This window comes from Neophocaena asiaeorientalis, unplaced genomic scaffold (assembly GCF_003031525.2).
Source record: "Neophocaena asiaeorientalis asiaeorientalis breed wild unplaced genomic scaffold, Neophocaena_asiaeorientalis_V1.1 scaffold293, whole genome shotgun sequence".
NCBI classification, from domain to species: domain Eukaryota; kingdom Metazoa; phylum Chordata; class Mammalia; order Artiodactyla; family Phocoenidae; genus Neophocaena; species Neophocaena asiaeorientalis.
In genome coordinates, this window is record NW_020173920.1 from 4,023,696 (window position 1) to 4,036,465 (window position 12,770).

A 12,770-nucleotide genomic window follows, 5' to 3' on the forward strand; every position below is an offset into this window, starting at 1 on the left:
AAATTACCAAACAGTACATTTTATCCAACACAAGAGAACACACATTTATAAAGGCATTTAGTTTATTTTTCAAAAAAATATTTTTGCTAGAAGGTTTGAGTGATTTTTACGTGATCACAATCTTTAAATAACTTTTTTCTAACCAAAAGGTACCATTTAAGTGGACAGCTTGTCTAGATTTGCTTTTGTTAACACCCAAATACAATTAGCACTTCTGATGGCATTCCCTAGGTCTTCTTAATTATCTACAGGCCAGGAGGCAGAGCCTAGCACATAACAAAGTATGTGCTTTACACCTGCTGATTAGTTCAGTTGCATAACAATTAAGCAGAGCAGGTAATCAGGATATCTAATTCACACTATTAACACTGGTTCTCGCCTGAAGAGTCTGATTCACCCAGAGCTCCCAATTATTCCTTCTAACCCAGGGAAGTAGTATACCACAACTGCAAAGAAAAGGGGCAGCTCAACTTAGGCTAGTGCTGGCTGTGTCCCAGTTAGGTCTGTTATTTTATTCCAACTATGAATTCAAGGTGACCAATGTTAATCATATTCAATGATAAGTAGAAAACAAAATGCAAAGCCAAAACAAATGATTTGGGGATTACTGGCAGCAACTGCTGCTTCTCCCTTCCTTAAGTGCATCCCTTCCTTAAGAGAAGGTTGGTTCTCTATGATTCTTGAGTAGAACTTAACTAAAAGTTGAACTAAATCTACATTCATTGCTATAGATTTAACAAAAGGATAAAAGCAACTACAGACTGGTAAATTTGCTGATGGAGAGGACTGAGCAGCTTGTTGAAGGCACATCATAAGCAGCTTTTAGTTTGATAAGGCCTGCCCTCAACCCCAAAAGCATAAGGTCTGCCCACCTTGAGGGCACCCAAACAACTCAGTGCCAAGCTAGTGAGAGTAAAACAATGCCTGTCTCTTCTACCAACAGCCCAGACTGTATTTCCAAAATTTCTGTTGCAAGGAAGCCATTATTGCAAACATCAGGATAAAGGCCATTCTAAACTTAGGGCCTGGGCTAAATAGAGGTTTGCACCTAATCTCAAGATGGGGGGAAGCAACTATGTGTGCTGAAGCAAGTTTCGTGAACAACAGAGAAACATTTTAACCAGACTTAAAATATCTGACATTTAAGCTAAAGCATGCTGGACAATGTACCTCAAGGTGCCCTACTAAACTGGACATGAAAGGCACCCTGGACTTGGGACAGCTCACCTTAGGTTCTCTCTGCCTCCCTGTTAAGAGCATGACCATTTCTCAGAGTGGAGGAAATGGCAACTGAAACTTTGGGCATTAAGATTTTGGCCAGAACACAATTCTGTCTCTTCTGTATGCCTCCTTCTGTCAGAGAGTGAGATACGAGATACGGAGCTCTAAAGTATAAGACATTTTTAATCAATAGTCTAGTTACCCATTACAAGAAAAAAAAAAAAAGGCAAATGTCTCACATACAGGTTTGAAAAATCTCGTTTGTATAATTATACTTGAAAACCTCAAGAAGACACCCAACCCATTTTGTCACCTTTCCTAATGCTGATACAACCCTACCTGTAGCAGCACAAAGTGCCTCTAATATCAGTCTTTTTAATGACTTGAAGCACAATAAGAAATACTGACCTGGTTTTATATTATACTAAGGAGTTTGAGTCTGAGGGACTAGGAAAGTGCTGGGGCTGTTTACAATGTAAACATTGGTGTTGGTGCTTGGAATGTCGGGATGGGAACCCTGCACGTAAACATGTTCTGACTCCACCCTCAACTGCTGGCAGTCAGCCCTACCTTATGGCCAAGTTAAACTGCACATTTTAGCTTTTTATTTTCAACACCTCACACCTAACGAGGCATAAACCAAAGCATCTTCTGCCATTTACTTGGTATTTTTCTGTACAAGCTTCTGAATTTCTTGTATACACGTTTGTTGTTTTTCCTCCCCCAGTTCAGAAAAGATGTAGTTTAACATGCATCTTTCCCTATTTCCTTTCGTTTCCAATATCACAAAACTTTGTTAGATTAAAGATGCAAGATCCATTACTTTAACCCTAATGCAGCCAAGGGTAATAAATCAGGACAGGGCCACTTCTGCCTTCCCCCAGAAGATGAGGTTCATGGAAGCAAAAAAAAGGACTCCTGTGCTAGAGTCTCAGGGTTGGTCAAGCAGAGGCAGATGAGCCCTGCATGCTGTTGAGATCACTAGAGAAATAAGAGGGAAAAAACTCATAACATTTGCTGTACTCCCACAGTTTCATGTCTCCCTTAATACCCTTCCTGTTCTCTCCTCTCCACCCACGTGCAAAATACCTGAAGTCAGTCTTCGGTTTTGAATGTTTATATTTTAAATACCCTTGAAATAGAAAGGTATTTGGCAAATCTGAATTTCTTCCATATGGGAAACAATTGCTGTTAGAAAGGCTGAATTCTCATTTGTTTGACCACTAGTTTTGACAGATACTAATTTTTTAATGGGTCAAAACCAGAAAAATCCAGGGAATCAGTGTTCCAGCAAAAGCCTTTGTAAGATTAAAGCATTTATTATAAATGCTTCTTAAAACCAAGATTGAAATCTCTCATGTGTGAAGATAAATGGGCCCTCAAGGTCACTGTCTTTTTCTCATACCTTAATCAACTCTTCCCAAAGCAGGCACTGTGCTTACAAGTGTGCCTCCGTAAATAGAACATACCAGTCAGTTTATGGCCACTTCCTTTTCACCCTTCAAAAAGAATGTGACTCACTTGGAGAGGGAAGTCAGTGAAAGGTGCTGCTGGTAAAAATAAAACAGGACTGGCTTTGTCTGAAACCCCTTCTAGCTACCCTTTATGCCCCAGGGAACATCTACTATTCTCAGAGTTACGTTGTATCAAAAACATCCTGCATTTTTAGGTTCTGGAATTAAAATTTAAACCTGTATTCAGTTCACATCTAACTAAGTTTCAAAAGCTGCACCAAATCTACTAGGCTTTTTTTTGTTTTTTTTAATACTCTGCACTGCATGCTCTGTCTATATGCATGCGTTTGGATAATAAATATTAAATATGGGGGGGACACACACACACAGAATCCATAAAATTAAAAATGAAACCAAACTGAACATTAAAAAATAGTACATAGTAACTAGGGAAATGAGTAAGGGCAGAAAATAAATTTGAGGTAACAACAGCGGCCCAACACCACTGATCTGAAATATCTGTAAAAATTCAAATAAGTGTTTGGAGATTCAAGTAACAAACCATCTGCTCCAACTTGGTCAGACTTCCCAGAGTCCCTGCTGAGTTTCAGTCCATGAGCCGGCACTCACACAGCTCCTTGTAAATCCTCTTCCGCACTCGGGGCATGTCTTCTTGGGAAAACTGGAAAGGCTGCTCTAAGGCGAGGCACTTGCAGTACTGCAAAGGTCCCAGAAACACTTAAGTGGCACGTGGAGTTATGTACCAGCCTAATATATTTTACTAGATGCAGACCTAATAGAATAGGGTCTAAGGCAAATGTTAAAAGTTTGTTTAAACTCGTAAAACTGTTTTAAAACATTTACCTCCAAATTATAGTCAATTTTCCAGGCAAGTATATGTCTTGGGACTCTCCCTCTCTCCCCACTCAATACTGTGAAAAGCAAAACCGATGAAGGGGCTTCCAGTTCTTCTAAAGGTGAAATCTGCTGAGAATGCAGCCAGACCTAACATGGCCTTTAAGTGAGAACTTGAATTTGTTTACAAACGTGAGTCATGTGAGAGAGCCCATCTTCCAAGATCTTCGGAAATCTCTAAATTCATGGATTATGTACTATAATTTCCTTCATAAATGTATAACAACTTTTTCAATAGCCCTTTGAGACCTAAGATCTACAGCATGAGAAAGCACAGTGTTTAAATGTGGCCCTTATTTAAAATCTAATTAGGTTTTACTCTGTGGTTAAAGACTACCTACCAATGGTTAGAAAAATATAGTTAATACTACCAATGCCAAGGGTCTATGAAACAGACAAATTCACATCAGTCTCCAATGTGGCTTACCAATAGCCTCTGATACGACATGGATGATACCAATTATTCATCTTCAGCCTTAGAAGGTGATTCTTCCTAATGATAATATATGAAAATGCAGAACTACTGCTTCCCAACAACAAAGGAGGGTTGGGAGGAAAAGTGTTCTGTTATCTGTACCTAGTACCTGTATACATCAGAGGGATCCCACTTCTCCCTAAACCCAATAAATTTAATTTATAAATTGTAAATACTGAAAAAACTATTTCTTTACCTGGAGCACAAATACTCCACAGTCACTGTCATTTTTCTGTTGTGGAATACACTACGGGGAAAAACAAAACGATCATTAAAATAAAACCAAGTATTCCTCTTCAGATAAGAAAAGCTGTTTTTATGGAAAAATGAGCGAGACAGGAAACTTGTCTGTATCCAAGACAGCTGGTGTGTACCTCTGGTATTCAAAGTGTTTGAGTTTATGGAGGCATCTGGCCATGAAAAGAGCTATCAATCAACCACAACTTAGAACATTTTGCCTAAATATGAGAAGTGGGAAATCAAATAAAATCCTATTTTAAAACTTCCATTTGGATATTTAGTTTTGCTATCAATTCACTGACAATGGAATCAAAATGGAATTGTGGATCAGAGAACACAGCGCATGGCCTGGACTCTGAATACGTAGTAACAATGCTGCTTGGCAGTCTTCCCTTTTCATCTCATATTTCACAACTCTGTCCTATTCTTTTAAAGACATGGTAAAGGTAAGCAGTATGTTTTCCAAAGAACTGGTTACTGTCGTCTGCCTAAAGTGTTGGAATATGAAAGATCCTGATTAAATTTAGAATACCTGGATATACTACTGGGTAAATTCAGAATATTCACAAGTTCAGTTCTGGTTTGAACTAATATACTAGGTTATTTAAAATACAAAACATAAGTTTAGAAGTTAGCATATAGTACAGTTCAAGGATAAACAAATAAGCCTTGTCCCTTTGGGTTTGGGTTAAAGGTTTATATCAAGACCCTGCCTTTTTAGCAGTGTCTTTGATCTGGATAGACCTGAGTTCAAAGACTTCACTCTGTCAATAGTTTTGATGGCCTTTGGGGAAGTTCACACCTAGGATTCAGCTTTCTCATCTACAATAAAGAGCTTCTTATCCCTAAATGACCTGCCTACCTCACAGATTGTAAGGATCAAATGAGATCATACATAGAAAAACACTATGAAAACAAAGCAGTGCCCATAAAACGGAAGACACTGATATTTGTGACAGGGTTAAGAGGCTAGGCCTGCTCACTCTGCCCCGCATACAGCTTTTATGTCTATGGCCAAACATAGTGCTGCTTCTAGACTGTTCAGACTGAAGCACTCAGGCCACTTGTCTTCCCCAAATGCCTGGAAAGCAGCCCAGTACACTTGCTCCCTTAGTGAATCCAAATAGTCATGTCAGTATTTCTCTGGGTCTACATGAGTCATCTGGAAATAAGAGCCATGAGGCAAGAGGCAGATGCCACCAAAAAAATTTTTTTTTCCTTTTTTTCAACAGAGCAACTATATCATCAGCAGCTGCCCCCAGGATGAAATGACTGAATTTATTTGCCCCAGCAGGCAGTGGGAAATTGGGCAGCCAGGTGATGAATACTGAACTGAGGTTTACTCTGAGCTGCCTCCCTGCAGCCTCTAGGCTCTCTATTGGTATCTTCATGATCAGTCTTCATGTGCTTTTAAAGACACCCGCCCCTTAGACAATTCCAGCCCCTTGACATGCCTGGGTTTTCATTTTTATCACTTACTTACCTTGGTAACAGCAGTCTGCCAACCCTGAAGAAATTCAGGTCTATTTTTTTCTCTGGCTTCAGTCAGCAAATACTTTCTTATATTCTGGTTAAAAAGAAACCACAACACAGATGCTGTGTTCCATCAGTTGGTGAAAAATGGAACCTGCCCGCAGCAGACAGAAGCAAAGGAGGAGGCTGTGGCCCCACCACTGGGCAGAGTATGCATTAAAGAGTTTAAAGCTGGAACTTGATTTCAGACCTTTTTCAATTTTTATAGAGTGAAGGACTCAGACCTTCTGTATTGTATGCACTTAGACTGTGGACACTGGTATATGCTTTAATTAGATCTTTTTATGAGATGGTCAGCCTTTTCCAGGAGTAAGTCAACTTGCTGAATTTGAAACTTAAATAAATACTGGCAAAACAAAAAGAAAGCCTTAATTACTGCCAATGCCCAACAAAGGGAAGGAACCCATGGCAGAAATCATTAATAACTGAAATGAAATTTAAACATTCTAGCCTTAGATATACTCCATGTTTTTGAGGGCTGCAGGTAAAAGTATCATTCAGCTTCTAGAAAGTGATACTTAAAACCCATCCTGGATACTAAATACAGTCAAGTCCACTGCTGAAATCTCTACCAAGATGAAGCCTACTGAAGTTCCTAATTTTCCCTTATGCCCTCCACCTCTTTGTGTATCTTTCTCTGCCTATCTTTTCTAAGGGTGAAGTCAGAGGTTACATGAATTAACCCCCTGAAGGTGGAGCAGAAGTATGTATGTACATGTAGAGATACAAGTATGTGTCTGTATATACATACATACATACATACACACATACACGTATCTGCATATTCGTATTTTCTTTCCATATATAGTATCATTCTGCAACTTGCTTTTCCAAACTCAGTATGTCTTGGAGATCTTTCCACGTTAGGACACAAAGATCTACTATATTCTTTTTAACTGCTATGGTCAGTTTAATATTGTGAATATACTACAGCGTATGTATGTATTTAGCTAGTCTGTTAGTAGAGCTAAATTTAGGTTGTTTTGACTTTTCACTATTATCAGTAATGCTGCAATGAACATCCTGGTGTATGCCCCATTCTTGTGTGCATATACAAGTATTTTTATGTAGTATATACCAAGAAACAGAACTGGTATGTAATAGGATATGTGTCTTTTTGGCACTTAGAATTGCAATTGTTCCCCAAGGGGCTGTATCAATTTATACACTCCACCAGAAATTGAGAATGCCTGTTTCTTACACCCACTTTAGTAACATCGAACTTTTCCTAACATAACAGGCAAAAAAATGGAACCCTGAGGTAGTTTTAATTTGCATTTCCCCTATTTCTGGTGAGGCTGAGCATCTCTCCATGTGTTTAATGGCTATTTTCATTTTTCCTAAAAATCACTTATTTTATCCTTTGTCCCTTTCTATTAGATCCTTCTTTTTCTTATTCATTTGTAGTTCTTTTTATATTCTGGATAGTGACTATTATCTATGTTACAAACATTTTCTCCAAATCTATCCCTTTTAACTTTATGACAGACAGAAGTTTTAAATGATGACATGGTCAAATTTATCAATCTGTTCCTTTATGTCTTTTGCTTTTTTTGGTTCTGTATAAGACCTTCCACACTCTTTGTGTTTTATATTTAGGTCATTATTCCATCTGGAATTTGTTCTTATAAATAGTATGAAACAGAACCTGTATTTTACTTTTCCAAATAGAGAGCTAATTTTCCCAATGGCATATATCAAATAGCCTGTCCGTCCCCAACTTTATTATATTATAACTAAGTTCCCACATATACATGAGCTACTTCTAGATTCTCTATGCTGTTCCACCAATCCACTTGTCTATTCCTAAACCAATATAATTAAAATAACTTTAATTTTCAAAACTTTGTGATATGGTTTGACATCTAGTAGACCAAATATTCCTTTGTTCAGTTTTGATCTACTTCAAAACTATTTTAGCTGTTCATGCACATGAATTTTGCAATATGAATTCTAGGATGAGCTTATCAGGTTTCATTCAAAATCCTCCTGGGAAACTGATTAGGACAGAAATTAGTTTATATTAGTTTAGGGAGAATTAATCTCCTTCCGATACTGAGTGTGCCTGTCTTCCCATCTATTCAGATTTCCTTTAAATACTTTGGAGTCTTCATCTCAAAGAATGTCCCCATTTTTTGTTAGGGTATATTCCTGGGTAATTCATGTCTTTGCTACTTTTGAAAATGGAATCTTTCTGTTTTCATTTACATTTTCTAACTGTGCCGGAGAATCAGGAAACATACTGATTTTTCTTGCTTTGTATCCCACCATCTTATTGAACTCTTATTAACTGAACTCTAATATTTTGCCAGCTGGTTCTCTTGGCTATAATACACTCTACAGAAGTTATTTTGAAGATACAAGCCAATTTTAGCTCTAAGAGAAACCAAGGAAAATGATTTCTATCCACATTCAAAATGTAGTTTTAAGGGAAAGACAGAAAAAAATCTGATGAAATCCAAAACAGGGCATGTATCTCAGAGAGGGATCCAGATCGTGGACAGCTACCTCTTCCCACCTGGAGATTCCTCTTGTCCTTTTCTCTGCCAACATTTTTGACATGACATGACAGAAAATGATCATCTGTGGTACTGACTTCTGTTGTTCTATCCTAGAGCTGAGATACCATCTGGTCAATCACAAAATAAATGGGGAAAAAAAGGGGGGGGGCAGTATATTAACTTACCTCTACACAAAACTTAAAATGAATGCCTTGGGAATCATAAAATGAAATAATTCGATTAGAGAGTGTCACAGTAATGAGAGACCAGTGGACTTCCAGGTGAATAGGAATCAACAGAAGACTCTTTTTAAACAAATCCACCTGATCAAGAAAAGAAAAAGAAATGTAGCCATCACCACAGGCTTTCCAAACCAACAACAAACAGCAGCTTCCATTTACTGACCTTTGACCTGTCCAAGGTCATAAAACTAGGAAGTGGTGAAGCCAGAATCTGAACCCAGATCTTAGTCTAAAGCCCATGTTTGTAACTAGTAAGCTAAAACACACAAGAAAACTGAAGATAACAGAAAGCACTGTTTTCCATTTAACCTGCTAAACCTGTGTTTATTAACTACCTAAAATGACTTAGCCCCTTATTTTTAAGCCTAACTTATTTTCTTATATACATATTTGACCTAGAATCAATTCTTATTTAGGAAGGAATTGTGGTATTAGAAAACAACATAGCCTTGCAATATGGTCACAGGCTCTGAAGTTAAGTCTGGTCAAGTTCAAATTGTAGCTCTGCCACTTATTGGCCAGATGACTTTGGCAATTTTCATAGCTTCTCTGTGCCTTGATTTCCTCAATTATAAAATACAGATAACAATAGTACCCACCTTATGAAGTTGTTGAGAGTGACAATAAATGTAAAATGCACAAAAGTGTGCTTAGCAAATTATATGTAGCCAATAAATCTTAGCTGTTATTATCACTACCTCAAATCTCTCAGATGTCGAAATTGAGAAAAAGAGCCTTGATAATTCTTCCTGTCCTTTACATCCTCACTCACCCTTCATATCGTAATACATATCGTTTAAAAATCTAGAAACATTCACTGTACCACTCAAAATCCCAGTTGTGGACTGGATGATAAAGTAATAGGTACTCAATAAACATTTGTAAAAGAGTGAATGGATTTTTCTCAGGCGTTTTTTGTATTTTAGTGATTCCCTGGGTTAAAACGATTACAGGGCTATTTTCTTCTTTAATTACTTATTTTATTTTTGGCTATGTTGGGTCTTCGTTGCGGTGCACATGCTTCTCATTGCCATGGCTTTTCTTGTTGCGGAGCACAGGCTCTAGGCACAAGGGCTTCAGTAGTTGTAGCATGAGGGCTCAGTAGTTGTGGCTCACAGGCTCTAGAGCACAGGCTCAGCAGTTGTGGCGCATGGGCTTAGTTGCTCTGTGGCATGTGGGACCTTCCTGGATCACGGATCGAACCTGTGTCCCCTGCACTGGCAGGTGGGTTCTCAACCACTGCGCCACCAGGGAAGTCCCTATAGGGCTACTTTAAACTAGATTCTTAGAAACTATTTCTCAAGCGTTCTTTGCTTTCTGATATTCAGATAATGTCCTGTTCTAGAAGAATCTTCTACCAGTCTACATAACCTCGTAACAAACCACTTCTGCTTTTCAGTTTATGTATCCATAAACCTGAGAGGTGAGGTGGACAGGAAATACTAAATAGGACATACAATTGGTCCTTTCCAGCTCAAAAATTCTGAGTATCTAAAACAAGAAATCATATTTAAAATACAGCATTAAATGGGACCAAATTTACATTTTTCTCAAAAAGAAACTTTTTCTTAATTATAAATCAATTTTAAAATAAAAATTGCAAAATACAGATAAAAGATATACTTCAGTTTGTCTTTCCAGATCTTTTTCTTCTTTTTAATATATTAATGTTCACGCGCACACACACAACCTTATTACATATATGTAATTAAGAATGATGTGTGTGGAGTGACTGAGATAGAAGAATAGAGGATGTGATGATGAAGAGTCTGGTTGTTAACAGGCTTTCTTGGATTGAGAGATAATGTCTAAACAAGGCTGAGTTTGGAGCACATTTCTTCAACATGTGTAGGTTAAAGGTTTCACTTGTCAGGTGGAGTGTGTATTGAGACTATGTATTGAGACTTGTGTATGAACAAGAAGGTAGGCACAAAGCCCTCTAGTTATCAGAGGATTTAGCTTCAGGAGAAATGGGGGGTTATCTACTCTAGATGGCAAAGAGCTGGGAGAGGCTCATGGGCTTGGCATGCTAATAAGGTAGAATTAGAAGATGAACTTTCAAAACGCATTGTTTACAAAAATCTTTCTCACTGAACTATGCCCTCTCTGTAGGTATTAAAAAAGTTGGTTTCTCATTTGCATAATAAAGTGGAGAGCTAGTAGTGGGAACTTATCTAATTCAAAGTTAGTCCTTAAATTTCTAAGAAAAAAATATCTGAAACAGTAACAAGTTGTATATTGCCAAAAACTACAGGAAAAAATGAAATATAATGCCTTGGAGATGAAAAGAGCTTCAAATATATAAAGTACTTTAAAATTGTAGAAAATATAGTTCAAAATGATGAAATAAGAAATGCTAAAATAAGAATATGCTACAGCAGGAGGGACCAAAAAAAAAAAAAAAAAGAATGATGTGTGTGGTCAATTGTATTACTGATCTCAATTACTTGGTGTCCTCCCTGTAAGAGGATTATACAGAACTACCTATTACCATGTGGCTTCACTGCCCCTTCCGGGGGAAAAATGTAGTCATATGATTCACTGTAAAGAGAAATGAATTTATCTCATGACCAAGCTGAAACTTCAAGAGCCATCATGTGGCCCTGAGACTGACATGTCTGAAGATTAGGTGCTGCTCCTTCAGTTTGGGTCCCATTAAAGGAATAAAGGTGAGAAAAGACAGGATCATCTCCTTAGATATAGGGAAAAGCATCTGATAAAACTCAACATCCATCTATGATTAAAAGCTCTCAGCAAACTAAGAATAGGAGGGAATTTCCTTAACCTGGTAAAGAGCGTCTACAAAAAACCTACAACTGACATCATAAACAGTAGTGAAAAACTGAATGCTTTCCTCCTAAGATTAGGAACAAGGCAAAGGTGTCCTCTCTCATTACTTTTATTCAACAACGTACTAGAAGTCCTAGCCAGTGCAATAAAGCAAGAAAAAGATGGCATACGATTTGGAAAGGAAGAAATAAAACAGTCATTACTTACAGACATGACTTTCTATGAAATTCTCACAGAATCTACAAAAAAGCTCCTAAAACCAGTGAGTCTGACAAGTCACAGGACACAAGGTCAATTTATAGAAATCAATTGTATTTCTATATACTAACTGCAAACAACTGGAAGATAACGTTTTAAAAATTGTTTTTAGCAGTTTCATCAATATGAAACACTTAGGGATACATTAAAAAAAATAAGAGCTCACATGCCACAATTAAGGAGCCAGCGGCTGCAACTAAGGAGCCTGCAAGTTGCAACTAAGGAGCACATGTGCTGCAACTAAAGGAGCTGGTGAGCCACAACTAAGGATCCCGCCTGCTGCAACTAAGACCCAGCGCAACCACGTAAATAAATAAATAAATACATGCAAGACCTGTACACTAAGATTTATAAAATATTGCTGAGAAAAATTAAAGACCCAAATAAATGGAAAATATACCATGTCATGGGCTAGAAGACTTAATACCGTTAAGATGTCCATTCTACCCAAATGAACATACAGATTAAACACAATCCCAATCATAATCCAGCAAGTTTTTTAAAAGCAGAGATTGACAAAATGATTCTAAAATTTATATGAAAATGCTAAAGGACCTAGAATTGCCAAAGCAATCTGGAAAAAGAAGGCTAAAGCTGGACACTTACACTGATTTTAAGACAAACTGTAAAGATAAAGTGATCAAGACAGTGTGGTATTAGCATAAAAACAAAGAGATTGATGCAAGAAAACATAAAGTCCAGAAACAGACCCATACATATGTTGTCCACTGACTTTCTACAAAGATGCCAAAGCAATTAAAGTGGGAAAGAGAAGCCTTTTCAGGAAATGCCAATGAAGGGGAAAAAAAAGAACCTTGATCCCTACTTTGTATCTTACACAAAAACTGAGATGTACCAGAGATGTAAATGTAAAACCTAAAACTATAAAGCTGTTAGAAGAAAACATATGAGGCAAGTATTTTTTAGACTGGGTATACAGAAAGCAAAACTATAAAAGAAAAAAGTATGGTAAATTAGATTGCATCAAAATAAAAACCTCCATTCATCAAAACACATATTTAGGGACTTCCCTGGCGGTCCCGTGGTTAAGACTCCACACTCCCAATGCAAGGGGCACTGGTTCAATCCCTGGTCAGGGAACTAAGATCCCAAATGCCTCACGGTGTGGCCAAAAAAAAAA

General features: G+C 37.6%; 2 protein-coding genes across 5 annotated transcripts in view; one reads left to right on the forward strand and one right to left on the reverse strand.

Moving 5' to 3' along the window:
* NCBP2 (nuclear cap binding protein subunit 2) overlaps positions 1 to 12,770 on the forward strand; it is a 31,147-nt gene that overhangs the window by 7,964 nt on the left and 10,413 nt on the right. The window lies entirely within an intron of this gene.
* SENP5 (SUMO specific peptidase 5) overlaps positions 57 to 12,770 on the reverse strand; it is a 39,942-nt gene continuing 27,228 nt past the window's right edge. Inside the window, exons 7-10 of one of the 3 annotated variants that reach the window (XM_024752055.1) lie at positions 8,525 to 8,662; positions 5,789 to 5,872; positions 4,262 to 4,312; positions 2,986 to 3,393 (exon numbers count right to left, since the gene is read on the reverse strand). In XM_024752055.1, coding sequence (XP_024607823.1) covers positions 3,283 to 3,393; positions 4,262 to 4,312; positions 5,789 to 5,872; positions 8,525 to 8,662 — 384 coding nt within the window. In that variant the 3' untranslated portion in view covers positions 2,986 to 3,282. Of the gene's footprint in view, positions 3,394 to 4,261; positions 4,313 to 5,788; positions 5,873 to 8,524; positions 8,663 to 12,770 lie in introns of all 3 variants that reach the window. The other 2 variants (XM_024752056.1, XM_024752057.1) reach the window with 2 other exon arrangements.